General features: G+C 36.5%; 2 protein-coding genes across 9 annotated transcripts; one reads left to right on the forward strand and one right to left on the reverse strand.

Moving 5' to 3' along the window:
• Positions 1-14: 14 nt before the first annotated feature.
• LOC127065800 (alpha-ketoglutarate-dependent dioxygenase alkB homolog 7, mitochondrial) lies at positions 15-1,030 on the reverse strand. Its single transcript, XM_050998656.1, has 4 exons — positions 758-1,030; positions 503-676; positions 221-348; positions 15-147 (listed from the first exon to the last, which is right to left on the reverse strand). Exons 1-4 carry the CDS (start codon positions 1,028-1,030, stop codon positions 15-17), a joined length of 708 nt encoding a protein of 235 aa, XP_050854613.1.
• Positions 1,031-1,802: 772 nt separating this feature from the next.
• On the forward strand, positions 1,803-18,665 carry LOC127065634 (trithorax group protein osa). 8 transcript variants are annotated; one of them, XM_050998248.1, is made up of 20 exons: positions 1,803-3,016; positions 3,402-3,524; positions 3,601-3,807; positions 4,583-4,642; positions 7,736-7,868; positions 8,062-8,157; positions 8,325-8,650; positions 8,716-9,112; positions 9,261-9,386; positions 9,522-9,703; positions 9,887-9,928; positions 10,754-10,942; positions 11,752-11,971; positions 12,047-12,223; positions 12,315-12,474; positions 12,543-12,816; positions 12,897-13,062; positions 13,126-13,454; positions 13,544-13,783; positions 13,885-18,665. In XM_050998248.1, exons 1-20 carry the CDS (start codon positions 2,225-2,227, stop codon positions 15,877-15,879), a joined length of 6,234 nt encoding a protein of 2,077 aa, XP_050854205.1. In that variant the 5' UTR covers positions 1,803-2,224; the 3' UTR covers positions 15,880-18,665. The 8 variants fall into 8 exon arrangements, with proteins under 8 accessions (XP_050854205.1, XP_050854204.1, XP_050854207.1 ...); XM_050998247.1 differs by having other exon boundaries at positions 1,804-3,016; positions 10,754-10,951; XM_050998250.1 differs by having other exon boundaries at positions 1,804-3,016; positions 8,716-8,842; positions 10,754-10,951.
• The last annotated feature ends 52 nt before the right edge of the window (positions 18,666-18,717 follow it).

The raw sequence follows: 18,717 nt of genomic DNA on the forward strand, positions 1-18,717 counted from the left end.
TTAAACAATTTTATCTATTCTTTATTTCCCTCTACCTCGCTTCTGCATATTATGGATATACGACGACTTCTAGGTATTTTTTGTCCTTGGAAATAGGATTCCTCCGATTTTAAAATTTCATGATTATATTTTTGCCTTGCCACACCACTGAAAGACATTTCATATGTTTCATTAATTGAACTAATAACATTATACATGAAAAAGTTATGTTTATCATTACTTCATAATATATAAAGATTTACGAGGTAGAAGAAAATCTTCTCTATATTCCTGTTCATGACTAACCATTGTAAGGCGCATCACACTATCACTCAATAAACTCAGTCCAGCAATTACATCTCCACAAAACTGTTTAAAAAATATTATATATAATGGAAATATATTAAAAAATAATAACACATTGGACATTAGCAATATTTTCTATTGCAGTAATGTAAATCATGCAATAATATTTTTATGAAAGAATAAAATAATTATATTACGATTAAGAATAAAATATTACCCTAATACTATCAACATGTGGCTTTATCCATCCTTCAGCCGTTAAATCTAAAATATGCACTAAATTTAATTGTGGCATTCCTGGTGGAAATGCTTTTTGACGTATTCTATTAATTACTTTCATATTTTGTTCATTCCATTGTTTTCTTTCTGTTTCTCTATAACCATGAATAGCCTATAAACAATTTAAATTCATTGAACGAATAGAATCAAATCATAGCAGTAAAAATAATGCAAATCATATAATTCAACTAACATCATCCCAATGCGAAAACTCGTATCGTAAACGTTGCATATATGGGTCAATTTCTTTCATCAAAGAAATTTCTTCTTCTTCGGTAATAAAGTTGGGATAAACTTTCATAGTCCTATATAAATCATCTTTCCAATTTGTTGTGTTTTTATCAGCCTTATTCACTATATTATTCAAATTTGCAATTGTACATTTTGGAAATTTAAATATAATATGTTGAGAAGTCGAATAGACGAAGTTATTTTGAACCCATCGCACTAATGGAACTTTTATCATGTTTACGAAATGATTATTAGAACATTAATATATAAAATTTCTTAATTTCTTATCATCCGTAATCTTCTTTTCTTCTTCTATCACGTGGCGATGACGAATCTGCGTAGTCCAATCCCTAATCTCGTACGTTAAAAGACATTAAGTGGACAAATTCAAATTGTATTCAAGAGACACTTTAGAGAATAGTATTTAATTAAAAAAATATATATATAAACAATATCTTTACTACGAAATGAACGAACAATAATTAAAACAAATATGACCTTGTAAAAGTAATATAATTACTTTCATAGCTCATAGAGTATATCATGTATATGGAAGGTTTTAAACACATTGAAAATTTCATATCTACATTGAACTAACTTCATATTGACATATGGAAACATACCCACTTTATATAATTCTATTTAATGTCTACAAAATTTCTATTTTAAATGAATCAAGAATTCTATGGAACATTATAAAATATTTTATTTAAATAAATTTGCAGAAAGATAATAGAATTCACCTGAATATTAATTATGAAATATCTTTTGGATAAATAATTTTTACAAAAGATCATGATTTTCTCCAATCAGCATAAAAGTTTTATAAATACGCTGATTGGTGCGTTGAGAATATTTCGATTCTTAGATACGATATTTTATGTAATTTTTATAAAAAAAAAATATTCGTTCTTCATTTTGCTGTTATCATATAAAATTGATTTGCTCTTTATTTTAATCGTGATCAATTTATCTCAGAAGGATGAGAATACACATCTCTAATGAATCAAATAACATTATCTAAAATTTATCTAAAAGCAATCATCTTCGACCAATCATAACAGAAGTTTTCACTTAAAGTAAAGGTTAACTCTGGGCGATGTTCGGTCCTGTGATTGAGCATTGGGTTCAGGCTATGATATATACCGTGGTCGCAAGATGGCGTAATACGTACGACGCTGCTTTTGACGTTCGTGTATGAGTTTTTTTTTGGTTCCTTCTACGTTGAAAACGCGAAGAAGTAATTTTTCCATTAGTGCGTTGCTTGGTCCTCGCTCGTTTGACCGAGAATGCGGTGGAAAGAGTTAGCCGTGATACAAGACGCTCAACTAATCAGGATTTCGATTACAAGTACATAGTACGCGAGACACACGAGGTCCCGCGATTGGCCAGTTTATGAGACGACGATGGCTCCGTGAGGAGAGAGAACATGGCTGCGACGCAAGCCGAGAGCCAACAAAACGATGTGAAGCTGAACGAGTCCGTGAAATGCGCACAGAAACGTCCGCAAGTTGGTGGAAATAGTGCAAGTGGTAGTACAAAGCAGCAGCTGGATCCAGAGCCGGGTGATAAAGTGTCCCGGGGCGCGGCCCAGCTGCTTAAATATGTGAATCGCGGTGGGGACACGGCTTTCGAGATGAGTCAATACCGCGAGGACATTGGTGGACACACTGCCGGTGAAATAAAATCTCCACGAGAGGCCGGCCAAGCTCCCCAGGAGACTATCGGTAAACAGGAGGCCCTTGACGCATCTGGACACGCGGGTCATCCTGGACATCCGTTTGCGCCGAACGTTATACGTGACTACTCTGAAGAGTATACCAATAAATCTAATGAATTTTCCGCCAAACCATTGACCGATTATCAAGGCAAACAGATACCAGAATACGTGACGAAACATGGAGAATTTCCAGGAATTCATCGGCCGGACATGGAAGAACATTATGCTGCTTCTAAGGTCGAGTCAAGATTAGCGTATGTAGGAAGTACTCCTGCCAGCTTTCCTGGGCAACCAAGGTTTTTATCGGGTCAAAGTATATCACAAGCCACAGGTCCAACGCCTACTCTGAATCAGTTACTTCAGGCATCGACACCTGTGCATCGATTCCATGGGAACTATCCTGGGATGGGACCTGAATCTTATCAACAGCCGTGGCCTATGCAACGACCACCGGTTGTACCACCTGTATATCCTCAACCTAGCCAACGTCCTCCACAAACGGTAAATAATATAAACATAGTGTTAAAATACAGTGTCGTAGTATACAGTCTATTTATTTATATATAGTTGTAATATGATTAGTTTTGATATATGAATATAAAATATTATGTTGTTTGGATTTATTGAATAGTCATTGCTGATATAGATACGACAAACATGGAAACATAATAATAGAATCTTATAAAAGAATAAAGAAATGTAGTTGTCTTATAAATAAATATATATATATATTATTCTTGCAATAGAATTAATATTAAAATTTCATTACATTTATAAAATAAAGTTAAATTATACACAAATATTCAAACATATATATTACTTGATTATATAATTGATTGATATTCTGTAAATGGTATCTTACATCAAATTCAACATTAATAAATAGGGTTCACCAAGACTACATGGAGGACCAGGAGGACCTAGTTCTCCAACTCCTATGCCATACCAACAATATGCCCAACGTTATTCCTCTCCTGCTAGACCCCATACACCTTACAGTCATCATCAGGTAATTAGCTTTAGAAGATACAAATATTAATGCAAAAATATAAAATTATTAACTAATAATATTCTTATACTTTTAGTTAAATTCATATACGACACAAACCAGCCATCCTTCCAGTCTATATACGGAACAAAGAGGATGGAATCAAGGTGGTCCTCCAAATCCTCCACCTCCACCTCCATCTAATCAAGTAAATCCTTCAAGTCAGTCACCTCAAAGAGCTCTCTCTCAGTCTCCAGCACCACCACCATCTGCTTCACCTCAACCTCAACCAACTCAATCTCAAGTGAGTATTAAATATATATATTATATTATGTTTGTTTTTTGTTTTTGACAACTTTAATAACTAGGTCATATATTATTGGGACCATATAAAATGATCTTTCTGTTTTAGTTATTCATATACAAATTTAATTTAATTTCACTATTTCTTGAGTTATAAAATAAAAATTCATTGTCATAACGAATATTTATATATATAAGGTACTATTGAAAATTTCATATGCATCAATTCATATTCAAGTTACATCTTTAGTGATGTAAATAATTTTTTTATTCTTTAAATTTTTATCTTTTATTAAAGATAATATAATAATTTTTTGAAAAGAAATTTTTAACGTAAGATAGATAGTTCTATCTGGTAAATATGTTATTAGTTTTTTCTATTTCTGTTATTTAATTGAGTAATAAATATTACATAATGATATAAAATAAGAAAATCATGAAGGATAAAAAATAAAAAAATATAAATTCAAAATATTTGCAATATTTGAATTAAAAAAATTTGTTTTCTCTTATTTTATATTTACTTATAGTTTGCATTATTTTAATTAGCTAATACATCTTTCAGTTATATATTTGCTTTTTTAATTTTTATTGCAATTTTAGAATAAGATGTAAAAAAGAAATGTGTATTTTTATTAGTTATATAATAGTTTTTAGTTGTAGCATGTATAGTTTTAGAAGAAAGTATTTAAGAACATTTTTCAATGATAAAATATTATAAAGATTTTAAATAAATGATTAATGATAAAATTAATATTTGTCATTTTTGTTTTTAGAGTTTCCACAATCTACAACAACGATCAACAACACCGAATACTCAAGGAATAGATTCTGGGGTAAGTTTGTTTTCGACTTAATTATTCGTTAAATCACTTATTTTTATTATCATTATTATTGTTATTTTTGATTTGATTCTATTTTTTCTTCTTTTATAATGTAATTTTGCATGTGACATTACTGCGATTTTTGCCAGTACGAAAATATTAGCAATTAGTATTAATATTAAATTAAAAAAAAATTTTTTCTTATTATTTTACTATATTTTTTATTGTTATTTCATAAAATTTCTTTGAGTTCTATGCACATTCTAGGAAAAATAAACAGTTCTTTGAGCATATCTTTACATTTTGATATGTATTAGATAAGAATGATATTTGATAAAGCTTAACAAATTAACTTATCTTAAACAAAAAATTAATAAGCCGAAGGATATGAAATTTATATTTTTCTGTTATATATTTTAGTTTTTGTATTTACATTTAAAGTATAAATTTCGATGTTTAAACGATATCGATCGATCGATCGATCGATTTATCGATTATATATCGAATAATTTTCTAAAGTACGTTCTGTTTCTTTGTTTCAAAACCGGAAAAACTACTATAAATCTCACGTACAATTTACAATCTAACTTATAAAATACGTTGCTCTATCGTTTAATTAGACTAAGCAATCAATTGAGATGTTTTGTTCAACATTGTTTGATAGTGCAGTGCATAAGAACGAAATTGTGTGGTATTAGTGCAACTAACAAAAACAAATTATAATACAAGTGTAACTCTGAAAATTGGGAAGTAATTTTTTGTAACTTTATTCATAACGTTAAATATTAATGAAATTAACATAGTTCCAATTTGTGTTTGTGAGAATAGGAAATTAATTTGGTTTTTAACGTATCGCCCTTTATTATATCGTACGTTATAACGTACGGTGTAGGTGCTGTATACGTTAGAACGACACAGATCGTCCTAACGATCGATATGCTCGGTGACGAGGATTGCGAGTTAGGAATGATAGATAATACCAGTGTTCATGTGATTCAACGAAATATAAAATACGTGAAGATACGTGACTTGCTAAAATAACCAAAAATATAAAACAATGATATTCTTGTAAATTAATAGAAAGAGAACGTTTTTGATTGGAAAACGTAAAAGGTGAAAAAAAAACATTTATTAAAAAAAACAGTTTTTTCATTGGGTTCGTTAATGCGACAGAGAATGGGAGAAACAGCACGGATATAGTAGCCAAGAGTCCCTCGCACAGCGTTTTTAGAGAGCGACAGCGGCAAGCGGGAAACAGTAAGCGGCAGTGAGTTCGAGTTGGAGAGTAGCCGAACGGCGACGGAAACAACCGAGTGCGAGCGAACGCTTGCCGCGCCACGAAAGAACGCCCTCCAACGAGCTGTTAGACGCGAAATCTGTAAACCGAAGTTACGGAACACTCGATAAAAGAATCACGTTTTCCTTTACGGCCGGCCACATACGCGTGTACGTATCGTACGTATTTAGCCGTTACGGCACAGTTCATCGTATGTAGAAACTCTGTCGATTGCTTACGAGAAACGGACCGTCCATTATAGTTTTTCTTGTCCCGTGATAGACGAACTTCGGGGGGAATTTATTGACACAACATGCGTTTCTCAAGCGATGCAGCACACGGTGCACCCGCAGCAAGAGAGAAAGAGTGACAAGAGCATGCTTCGTTTTACGAACGTTATTTTTACGGTGGTGCGAGCTTTAACCTCGTGACTCTTCGTTCGAAAAAAAAAAAAGAAAAGAAAACTTTTTCCAACAACGAATTAATATACATCGTTTCATAGAGCATGTGAAAAAGCCAAGGGCACGGCATCTTTTCTGTACATCGAACATCATCCTTGAATATTACAGGGTAACGCCTCTGTTTCGATCTCGCGTCATGCCGAGAGACAACCACATTACGTTCGTTTGTCTTCTCGGCTTCTCGTCCCAATGTTTCTTAATACGTATACTCAAGTATTTCGTCGGTATTCTTCGGGAGCAACAACTATTCGCGACCTGGTAGGTGCGATGATGTGACTTTTCTCTCTTTCTCTTTACTCGTCTTTCTTCCTTCGTGCCTCTCCGTTTTCCCTGCTCACCCGCCACTCCTGCCCCCACTTTCTCTACTAGTACCACCGCCCCTCTCTCCCGCCCTCGCCTACTCGTCATGCGTGTCGTGCGCGTTCGCTCGCTCACTCGCTCGTGTTCGCTCGTATTCACTCGCTTGCTCGCTCCTTCGTCGTTGTTCGTCGTTTGTATAGTCACTCTCTCACCCGGTTGCAATGTATCGTCGCGACGATTCGTGCAAAGTATATTACAGAAAGTACACGTACAGGCAAGAGCAGCAGAAACGTGGAGTCATACGGACAACATTACTACCGATCATGTGCTGTCGACGGTATCGTTGTTGTGCCTTGATACGAGCGAACGTTACAATGTATTGTGTTAACCGAGTGTCTGGACATTTTTCGTGGTCAGGATGTGACATACGGATCAAGACGAGAATCACGGGATTACAGGGACGTCTTGCATAAAGGCCCGTGGATTATATTCGTTTATCGATATCTTCGCGGGCACGTTTATTGTTTTTCCTCGATTGATTTCTAATGGGATTGTTTTCTCCTTCCGCCAACAGGAGTTTTTTTATATTAATCGCGTGAGAAGCAACGCTCACCGTTGCCAGCCACAAGAAAAGAGCTACCGTGTAATTGATCGCTCGAAAGCCGATCGAACGGTGTCACGTCGAACGGTTATTGGACGGTGGCTCCTGGTACGTAACGTTTCTACTGCATCTCCAGAAGATATTTATCGCGTTATTGTGTGAATCTTCTTGGTAGGAGAGAACGCGTAGATTGTTACGAAAAGTGTGATCGTGCAATAAAAACTGAAAAACGCATGAGATACGCTCATGCCGAGAATAAAGTACGTCGTTGCCATGAAAAAAAACTGAGGGACACTGATGGTGATTGCGTGTTGTATACACGTAACCGAAGTTCACGTACGAATATGTTTCAAAACATTAGTTATTTCGACTGTTTAGTCGTATTACGAAAATGCAGGGAAACTCTTCTTATTTATATTTAAATTATGTGTTAGTTATAATAATCGAATTTCATATTTCACTTACAGGAATTGTCAGGACAAAATAGTAACGACAGTTCGAATGGACCTGCCTGTCCTGGAACACCAAATTCTCAGGGGATGAGGCCTACCCCTTCGCCTACAGGATCCACAGGTTCACGCTCGATGTCCCCTGCTGTTGGTCCGTTAATTTTCTGTTTTTATCTTCATATTTATGAAAGTCTTATATTTTCTTTTTTTTTTCTTTTTTTCTTCTTTTTTTTTTTTTTCAATTAAAGAAGCTAAATTCTATGTATTTTGCATGAAATTTCGTGTGCATGTTTTCTGTGATTTTGTGCATGAAATATGTATAAATATTTACTTGTTCTTCACAGGTCAACAAAACGTTCAGATGCCTCCACGTCCGTCGAGCAGCCAATCAGACGGTAATGGACCAGCGCGTATGAGTCATTCTCCAATGACGACTCAAGGTATAATATTTAACTTGTTATATTCAAGTATCATTGACTTCTCAATTATTTTATCAAAATATTTATATCGCTTATAAAGATCTTATAAGATCATAATATTTTAATCTGTAATCTACAATAACACAATAATCTATAATCTATAATTAATCTATACCAAAAATTCTTAGGAGCGTATCAACAACCATTGGGTCCTTCTACGCACATGCATAGTTATAAAATGAATAGTACTGGTCCTGGTGTAGTACAACCAGGACCAGGTTCTGCAAGTCTTGGTGGAATTAATCCAATGGGTGGTGGAATGGGATATTCAGCTGGTGGAACGGCTGCAGGTCAGCCTGGAGGTTATCATGCTCAGAGTACCTATCCACCTCCTCGTCCACATATGCAGTTTCCACAGGGTTATCCTTCTCCAGCAAATTCACAACCACCACCAAATAACCAATATCAACCTCCTAATAGACCAAACAATTTGGTGCAATATCCTCCTTATGCGGTAAGTATAATAATATTCTCATAAATAGTTCATATAATATATTTAACATATCAATTATTTTGCAGCATAAAATGGGATTTAATAATGTGCCACCTGGAATGCCTCCTAGTCCAGGACCTCCTCAAGTTTATGCAGTTAGCGGAGCAACTGGTGGCATGGTACCTCCTGGTACACCAAGTGTAGCTGTAATAGGTAATATGGGACCTCCAGCAAGTTCTATGGGTCCTCCACCACCTTCACCCAATCATGTGAGCAATCAGCCACCACCTCCAAGCTCAGCAGTACCACATATTCATACCCCTGCTGCAACACCACCACTTAATCATGAAGGAAGTCCAATGCCACCGCCAAGCACTACTCCTAATTCACATCCTACATCAACGCCTACTCCGACGAGTCACAATTCTACTGATCTTACACCGGAGACTTCCAATGATAGTGGAATAACCACTACTGCTTCTGGTATATTATTTTTCTATTAAAGTTTTTAAGTAAAGTTTTTTCAGTGGAAAGTGTTTCATATGTGCGTGATTCATTAAAATAGTAATCAAGAAATCGTTTTAACTATAAGAATTAGAAAAGTTGCTGAAATATATTTTACATGATCTAGGTACATCGTCTATTAACGTTACTTCAACTTCAAGTGGTACTGTTACATCAGTTATAACAACAGGTCCAGATGGTACATCCTTAGATGAGGGTTCACAGCAATCAACACTGTCAAATGCATCAGCTGGTTAGTTTCTCTTGTATAATAAAAGTTATAAATATATCGATTCATGTGATATAAGCATATATAATTTGCACTATTTATTATTAATTGTTTGTTTCATTTTTATATTTAAAAATTATATTTCATTTTACTGTGTAGCCTCAGGAGAAGATGCAGCTTTCACACCAAAGGTCCGTAAAGAAATGTTAGGTGGATATCACAGTCATCCTGCAACACCACAAAGTACAGTCCCATCTCCTGGTGCTGCTAGCATTAATTCGATTCATGAGGAATATCCTGATATGAACAGTCCAGGCTGGCCACGTACACCTGCTAGTCCTGTATGTATTGTATTTTTTAATATATATTATTTGATATTAAATAGTTCTGCATTTAAAATAGATATTTAAATTTGCATGATCAGTGTTTCAAAAAAGTTATTTTATATATTATATATTTATATTATGAGGGCCTATAATTTAATATTAGATTCTTGAAACTTTCAATATTTTGATATTTTACAGGTGTTTAACAGTCATGTGCCTCAAGACCCATACAGATCTAAGGTTATTATTTTTTCAATCTAAGTATTTGTTACATATTTTTAGTTTATATTACATCCAGTTTATGCTGAAAGCTTTATTTTTTTATGATTTGCTTCACTTTTGCTTTATATGTAATTTTATCTTTTTCTGTTGCATAGTAGGGAGGCATACAAAATTACTTCCTTAAATTAATGATTTAGAAAATGAAAAATCATTAATTTTATAGTAACAAATATTGGTTATTACTAATGCAAAGAAATACATTATATTTTCAATTTAAAACTATTTCATATAGGTTAGCTAAATAGTAATGTAAAATTCTTAGATCGCATTGCAAGAAAATATTTAGGTGATCATAATATATTCTGTATCATAATATACTCTGTGTTATAATATAATATATATCCGGCATTATATAGTAAATATTCAATTTTTACAAAAACAATAATTTTGAGTTCCAAAGAAAGATTAGGAGATGAACTATTTATTGCATATATTATTATTTCATGATCATATTACTTCTTTTTTTTTTACATTTTATTTTATTAAATTGCACGAAGTATAAAACATAATCTTAATGAATATTTGTATTTCTGCTATCTAGATATTATCACCAGTACTATATAATTAAGAAAATCTAATATAATTTAGTAGTAAGGCTTCATATAGTTGCCATAAAATAATATCTACTGAATAAACCAACAAATTTCTATTTCTCGTACATTAACATTAATCAAATGTACGTGTGTGTATATTTACATCATCATTAACAAATATTATAGTAGAATGATAATTAGTATAACTTAGGAAATTATATGATATTTATTAGAATATAAAACTTTTCAGAAACCAGACAGCTTAGCAAAGCTTTATGAGATGGACGATTCAATGGAACGAAGAACATGGTTAGACAAATTAGTTTCTTTCATGGAAGAACGAAGAACTCCAATCACTAGCTGTCCAACAATCTCCAAGAACCCCCTCGACCTATTCCGGCTATACCTCTACGTGAAGGATAGGGGGGGCTTCATGGAGGTATGCAAGGTGCAGTGTAGTTCCATCTAGCCCTTGGTGTCTTATGTAGTTTTATTGTCTTATTGTGTTTCATTTTCCTTTTATGCTCTAAGTATATTTGAAGTGCCTTGTGAACGTTTCATTAGTTCTATATATATATATGTATGTATGTATATATACATATGTATATATATATATGTATATGTATATGTATATGTATATGTATATGTAATTTATTCGATTATATTCCGTCGATGATTATTTATATTACATCGGCGATAATTTTAATAGTTCGGTATATTATAATAGATAAAGTGCTTCATTTATATATCTGTGCTGCATCATGCATGAAGTTACACTTTTTTGCTATTAGTGTCTTTCTTCTTGTATTCTAAATATTAACGTAATAAGAAGGAACAAAAAGTAGGAGATAAAAAAAATATTTAACACATATATTCTAGAAGTCATACTATATGGGAACAGCCTGATCTACGAACCTTGGTGCTATATGGAATTATTCTAATAGTCAGTGAAGATAAATTTTTAATCTGAATATAAAATGATGGTAATTCGATAGAGTGAAATTTTATGTATATTCATGATTTTTTCATAGGTGCATGTTAAACCGTGCACACGGATGCGTATGTAAAATTACATACTCACTAGATATTCAATTTGTCGAAATCCAGAAAGTAATTTTGAAATGATATTTTAATTGGTTGCTGCATTGTATATTCTAAGTGTTTTTTTCTCAATATTGATTTGTTGTAATGTCAACTTTTCGCAATAATTGTAAAGACAAAATGAAAAATGAAAGTAATCTACTTTAGGTAACGAAGAATAAAACATGGAAAGATATCGCTGGATCACTGGGCATTGGCGCAAGTAGTAGCGCAGCATATACATTACGAAAACATTATACAAAACACTTATTGGCATTCGAATGTCACTTCGATCGTGGTGGTGTAGACCCACAACCTATCATAAATCAAGTCGAAGCTGGTTCTAAGAAAAAAGCGAATAAAGGAACAGCTTCTGTACCATCACCTGGTAAATAATAACACTTATATAGAGTATAATCTTGTAATATATAAAACAATTCGTAATAATGATATAAAATTATAGGGTCTTCCAATTCACAAGATTCCTTCCCTGCTGCTGGCTCTAGTAATGCTTCAATGGATGGTTATGGTAGCTATCAAAGTAGTTATGCTGGTGGTACACCAGGAGGACCAACATCAGAATATACACCTCCTCCGCCAAGACCACCTAGCCAAAGTAGCGCTCCTTCTCCACATCAAGGTATGTAAAAATTATATAATAATCTGCATAATCCTTGTAAATATATCCCATAACTCAATGTTGACTCTTATCCTAATCTAACAAATTTAAGGAATACAACAAAGCAGTTACCAGACAACAGGTTCCTATCAAAATTATCCTCAGGATCAATATATACGACCGCAAGGAAATGCATTATCTCAGCAAGCAGAATTCAGTCAACCTTATTCACCTCGTTCACATTATCCTCCTTATGTACCAGATGTTGACAGGTAAGATTACATATTATTTTCCTATCATCTTACAATCTATTTTTAGAGATATATAAGTCGATATAAAGTTCTTTGTCGAACAGAGGCTATCCTAGTGGAAATATGCCACCAAATACGGCCAGTGGACAAGATATGTATAATAGATATAGCAGTAGTCAGCAACCAGGAAATTATCCAACGGGAACGCCACCTAATGCTCGGAGCAATAGCTATCCTTCCGCGCCACAAGCCCATCCAGCTAGTGTATCTCAACAAACGGCTACGAGTCAACCTTCTTCACCTTCGCAGCCTCCATCTGCCTCATCGTATTCTTGTCCTCAAGATTATTATCGACAAGAACAGGTAACGACATTTGATAACAAGTTATTAATTATATTATAATTAATGAAATTCACGAGACATAAATACGTTTAAAATTTAAGGGTGGTTATGGAGGTCCCGGAGGAAGTCAGATTTATACTCCTGGTGCATCTTCAAACAAAAACATGCCACCACCACCTCCAGGTCCTAGCCAACCTAGGCGTCATCCTGATTTTGCCAAAGACCAACAATATCCTCAATATAATCAACAGCGACCAGCATATCCAGGTGAGTTGAGTTCGCTCAAAAACGTTTTCTTTCGAGAATCATTAATGTGTAACGCGCCTATAGTTGCAGGATGGCCAAGTACAACCAGTCAGTATAATAGCAGTAGTGGAAATAATAGAGTTCAGTATCCAAATCAACAAAATCAGCCTCAAGCTCCACAACAGCAACAACCACAGCAACAACCACAACAACCACCACCTCCTGTTGCTTCTGCGTCTTCAGCTGCTTCCGCCGTGGGAGCTATAGCTTCTGGTCAGCAGTGGGGCAGTCAACAACCAAACAGGACTTCTTCTCAACCAAGTTTGAATACTATAGGTCATACACCTCCACCGTGGGATCATCGTTACTCTAATCAACCATCACCTTTATACCCACCACCAGGAACACACCAGGTATGTTTGTTATTTTTTATATTTCTTATTCAATCATATTCGTTATTTGAAACCTATATTACAATTACGAATGATTGTGTTTACTATAGAACCAATTAGGAATGAGTCCTATAATGAGCCAACAGCCTACTTCAAAGAGAGAAATGACGTTTCCTCCTGATAGCGTAGAAGCTGTTACGCCATTGTTATATAAACGACGAAAATTAACTCGTGCTGACGTTGCTCCTGTGGAAGCTTGGCGCATAATGATGGCCTTGCGTTCAGGACTACTTGCTGAAAGTTGTTGGGCTCTTGACGTATTGAACATTTTATTATTTGATGATTCTTGTGTAAGTAGATTGATCTTATATATATATATATATATATTCGATTAAAGAATATGAACCAAGTTAGAATGTAAGACTGAATGGATTTTATCGCCATTTTCCAGGTAAGTTATTTTGGATTGACGCATTTACCCGGATTACTGGACGTCTTATTGGAGCATTTTTCACGGTCATTGTCGGATATGTTCGAATCTTCTGCCAACGACGATGATCATTACTGGAGTCAACCAGCTAATGGACCTGAGGTTGATTTGGGAGCTGTAACACGTCCCATAGATCCAGAAGATCGGACTAAGTTGCTCTCTTCATCGAATTACACGTTTTTGTCAAGGCGTGGACGCCCTGTGAAGATCGTGCCTAGAGATGACGACATATTTGTCTTAGACTCTCGGAGGAGTTGGGATCATCAAGAGTGCGAAGCAGATACGGAGCCGTGGCAGGTCGACACGAGCGCCACAAAATATATAGTGACGTGTTTTCAATCAGAGATATGTTCGGTACCGTTCGCGCGTCTCCTCAGGGACGAGAAGCCACCGCTCTTGCAGAAGGAGGTTGAACACAACATCGACTCGAAGGATGAGTTTAAAATGGAAGCGGGCTCAGCGGATATCGCTGAGTACTCTCACAAGTTCACAGAATCCGGCGGTGAATCGAGTGAAAAACCGAAGGATAATAATGGTGAACGTAAACAATTAGACAAGAAGAAAAAAACGAAAACATTGAGCGACGTTTTGTCTAGGATTAAGAGAGAGCCGGTCGAAATGAACGATCTTACACGAGAATTGTTTGAGAAAAAACATGACGGTTATAAGAAGGATACTGACGGTGAGACAAAGGCGAATAACAACATGGGAGAACACTTTGTAGATATACCGTCACAAAAAAGCGACGAAGAAGGACAACAATCGATACCTACACAGAATGGATTAAACGATTCCGCGACAGTTATTAGTAACGTCGATTTGGAGAAGGTCGATGTTAAGTCCGAGAGCGAAGAGCAAGAATCGCCGAGAGACGAGAACGAGGGACCAAGATTACAGATAAGAGATCCTGCCGGTACCTTGAAGAGGAGACGAATAAGCGACTACGAGGATGAAAGTTATTCGCGCGACGAAGCGAGTCTCTACCTCGTGACGGAGACGCAGGACAATTTGGCGCGTCGTTGCGTCTGTCTCTCCACTATCCTGAGGAACCTCACGTTTATACCAGGAAACGAGGCTGAATTTGCAAAGAACGTTACATTTCTCAGCCTACTTGGTAAGCTCTTGTTGCTTTATCACGAGCACCCAGCAAGGGCCCAAAAGACACGAAATTACGACAGAGAGGAAGATGCGGATTTTGCGGATTCCTGTAGCAGTTTGCAAGGTGAAAGCGAATGGTGGTGGGACTTTTTGCATCATATAAGAGAAAACATACTAGTGATGGCGGCGAACATAGCTGGGCATATGGATCTGAGCCAACATCCTGAGGAGATATCTCGTCCAGTTCTCGATGGTCTTTTACATTGGGCCGTATGTCCTGCAGCCCACGGCCAGGATCCCTTCCCAACGGTTGGTCCAAATTCGGCTCTCTCGCCACAGAGACTCGCTCTAGAGGCACTTTGCAAGCTTTGCGTAACCGAATGCAACGTCGACCTGGTTGTTGCGACGCCGCCTTATTCGAGACTTCAGAGGCTCTGCTCTGTGCTGACCAGGCTCCTTTGTCGAAGCGAGGAACAGGTTCTCCGCGAATTCGGTGTAAATCTTTTACACTTCTTATCGGCTGCCGATAGCGGAGTGGCACGTACTATTGCCCTACAAACACCCTGCATCACGCTCCTGGTTTCTTTCATTGAGTACGCCGAAACGAGCGCTATAGGTGTCGCGAATCAGCATGGTCTTGCGGCTCTACGCGATAACCCCGAGTCCATGGGCACCAGCTTAGATATGTTACGACGCGCCGCCGGTACGCTACTCAATCTCGCCAGGCATCCAGACAACAGAACTCTTCTCCTACAACACGAATCACGTTTGCTCGCACTCGTTATGAGTCAGATTCTGGATCAACAAGTTGCCGCGATCGTTGCGCGTGTGCTATTCCAGTGTTCCAGGGGTACGTAACTCTGATGACGATCATCAGCCGACGACTACGTTCTTCTTCGTCCGTCTTTATCATCTCCGTCTCTGTGCCCGTACGTATTATCTAGATTGTGAAAGGAGAAAAGAAAAAGGGAGTGTTTTGACCGAGTGACGATGATAATGATTATGAATGATAATGGTGATAAAATGGTGGTATTGGTGGTGATAGTGCTCGGTGGTGATGGCACCAGGCTGAACGGGTAAGTCGATTGAACAATAACCGAACAGAGATTTGTATCGGCCATCCGTCGTGTCGTGGTGCGCGAGTCCTAGTGATATGTGGAGACTTTCTCGTGGGCGCAGAGAGCGGTTGGAAGATGGCCAAGAGGTCAAAAGAAGGTGTGCGAATGTACAAGCGCATAAGAGAGAACGAAAAACGCGCGAATGAAAGATAGAGAGAGAAAGAGGGCGAAAGAGTAAGTACGTGTGCGTGTGTGTGAGAGAGAAAGAGAGAGAGAGAGAGAGAGAGAGAGAGAGGAGAGGGAGAGGGAGAGAACAAAATGAGAATAATAAAGAAAAAAAAAGGATAGAGCTAGTGCGAACACGAGAGTAGACGAGGGAAAAACGAAACGTTGGAGAATGCCATGGCAGCGCAATTGTAGTTTTATATTTGAGGTATAAACAAAAAGTAAGAATGTTAATTATCGGTGTTAGCGCGTAGGGTATACTCGACGTCGTGCTCGCAGCCATCGGCGTATACCTTCCCCTTCGTGAATTGGATAATTAATATCGAATAGTGTAAGATATTTCATAGTAAAATGAGAGGAACAAAAAGGTGGAAAGAAAGGAAGAAAAACTCAAAGAAGAGGCAACGGTCAGCTGCATAATAATATATTATTAAAATCCAACAGAAAGAAAAAAAGAAGCGTATGTCGACGATGAACCTACAATGGTGCGATGTGGAAAATCGATAATATATCGGGTGACGATTATTATATATATAAATATTAACGATAGTATAATGCAAATTTTTATATTTGCATGTTTTGTGCTGTAATTAGCGAGTAATTAAGATATTTTGTAGATAACACACAAACACACACACACTTCCATTGAATCTTTAATTCAATTTTTCGTGCCGCGTCGCGTCAGCGCGAAAGGAGAATGCGCGCGTAGCTTAAAAACACGGCGCTGCAAGAGTCTCGACTTTAGAAGCACAGGCAAACAAAGCTAGAACTGAAGAAAGACATTGCTAATGATGAGAGAATGAGAGAGAGAACGAAAGAGAGAGAGAGAAAGAGAGAGAGAGAGAGAGAGAGAGAGAGAGAGAGACATGTTGCGTGATATGTTATGTTGTTGTTGAATGAAAATATTAAGAGAGTAAGAGAGAGAGAGAGAGAGAGAGAGAGAGAGAGAGAGAGAGAGAGAGAGAGAGAGAGAACGAATGATAAAGATGGAATGAAGATAGAGCAGGAGATTATAGAATGAGGAGGTAAAGAGAGAGAATGAAATTAGAAATTTAGAGCGGTGCGGGAAAAAGGACTGAGAGATAAAGAGAAAGAGAGCGCGAAAGAGTTATGCCGAATGAGCGCGCGCGTTGTGTAATGTGTGTGAGTGTAGTGTATGTAAAGAGAGAGAGAGGGCGTGAAAAGAATGATGATATACGAGAAAAACATGAATGCATGTGAGAGTGGGGTGAGCACGATTGATGGTCACGATAGAGCGCATATATATTATTGAAGGACGAGGAAGAAGTATGAGGATGCGCATGCGCGTTACACGCGTTCATCTGAACATATATGATGCGTAGCAGTATATAATTCTGTATCTAAAGCAGAGTCGTTGGGTGTGGAGAAAGGGAAGGGGAGGGTGTGTTTGTGGAATGAGAGAGAAAGAAAGTGAGAACGTGCGAGAGAGAGAGAGAGAGAAAGAGAGAGAGAGTACGAAACAAATGCTCAAGTATGCGTTGTTGCGTGCACGAAGGATGGGGGGTGCTGGTAGAGAGAGGGGTGGGGACAGTGTCTGTGAAAGAACAGCTTATGATAAAAAGGAAAAAAAAAGAAATAAGAAACGAGTATGTCGAACGATCACTTAAGTATATCAGATTTCGCATTTCAGTGGATTTCATTTTCGATGGCTTCCTAAAAAAAGAGAATTGAAAGTAGCGATGTCTAACTGCAGTCTTTGGAATAAATCATATTTATAAACGTAATAAAATGCCGTTGTGATAAACTAACGCAGAAGAACGATTATAGTAAAAGCTCCGGGGTGATTATGTACTAAATGACTATAAAGAGAAAAAAGAAAAGAAGAAGAATTTAAACTTAAGATCGATCGTGCCATTAAACGACTGTAAGGGGGATATATTTATAACCAAGACTTTATGCTTTTTAAAGTGCATATATTATTGTAAAACTAACAAATACCGATTGTCAGCTTCTGCACATATTTTGAGGATTCTTGCATATACATTTACCTAATGTAAATCCCACTGATCATCCATGCAACGGTAATGCATTGACTTGTTGTTGCACACCTTCCACTGGTACTTCCTTACTCAGTAGCGAAAGATCTAACCGACGGAATTAAGTTACAGAGCAATAGCTATAAAGATTTGGATTTAATTTAAAGTAATTAGGAGGTAATAAGTTAAACAGAACACTTTCCCTGGTCCCGGCTTCTCCCCAACCCCAAAGTATCCTACTCTATAGATATCTACATACGTGTAGCTCTTAAATTATTTACTTTAGTTCGAGTGGAGATGCCTGTAAGTGTAATTTACTAAGACTTTTTGTAAATAAATTATGAAATAAACTAGACGTACTTTATCCAGATGGATATGCAATCTGACTTTAAAAGATAAAAAATGTAGGACGATGA

The sequence above is a fragment of the Vespula vulgaris genome, chromosome 8 (genome assembly GCF_905475345.1).
Source record: "Vespula vulgaris chromosome 8, iyVesVulg1.1, whole genome shotgun sequence".
NCBI classification, from domain to species: domain Eukaryota; kingdom Metazoa; phylum Arthropoda; class Insecta; order Hymenoptera; family Vespidae; genus Vespula; species Vespula vulgaris.

What these genes read in the sequence shown, in the direction of transcription:
- LOC127065634 (XM_050998247.1), top strand. Translation starts at nt 2,225, where the DNA reads ATGGCTGCGACGCAAGCCGAGAGCCAACAAAACGATGTGAAGCTGAAC. An exon ending in AGCTTCTGTACCATCACCTG is followed by an intron (nt 11,972 to 12,046) that starts GTAAATAATAAC and finishes ATAAAATTATAG; the next exon opens with GGTCTTCCAATTCACAAGAT. An exon ending in CACCACCAGGAACACACCAG is followed by an intron (nt 13,455 to 13,543) that starts GTATGTTTGTTA and finishes TGTTTACTATAG; the next exon opens with AACCAATTAGGAATGAGTCC.
- LOC127065800 (XM_050998656.1), bottom strand. Translation starts at nt 1,030, where the DNA reads ATGATAAAAGTTCCATTAGTGCGATGGGTTCAAAATAACTTCGTCTAT. An exon ending in CACATGTTGATAGTATTAGG is followed by an intron (nt 349 to 502) that starts GTAATATTTTAT and finishes TTTTTTAAACAG; the next exon opens with TTTTGTGGAGATGTAATTGC. An exon ending in AAATCTTTATATATTATGAA is followed by an intron (nt 148 to 220) that starts GTAATGATAAAC and finishes AATGTCTTTCAG; the next exon opens with TGGTGTGGCAAGGCAAAAAT.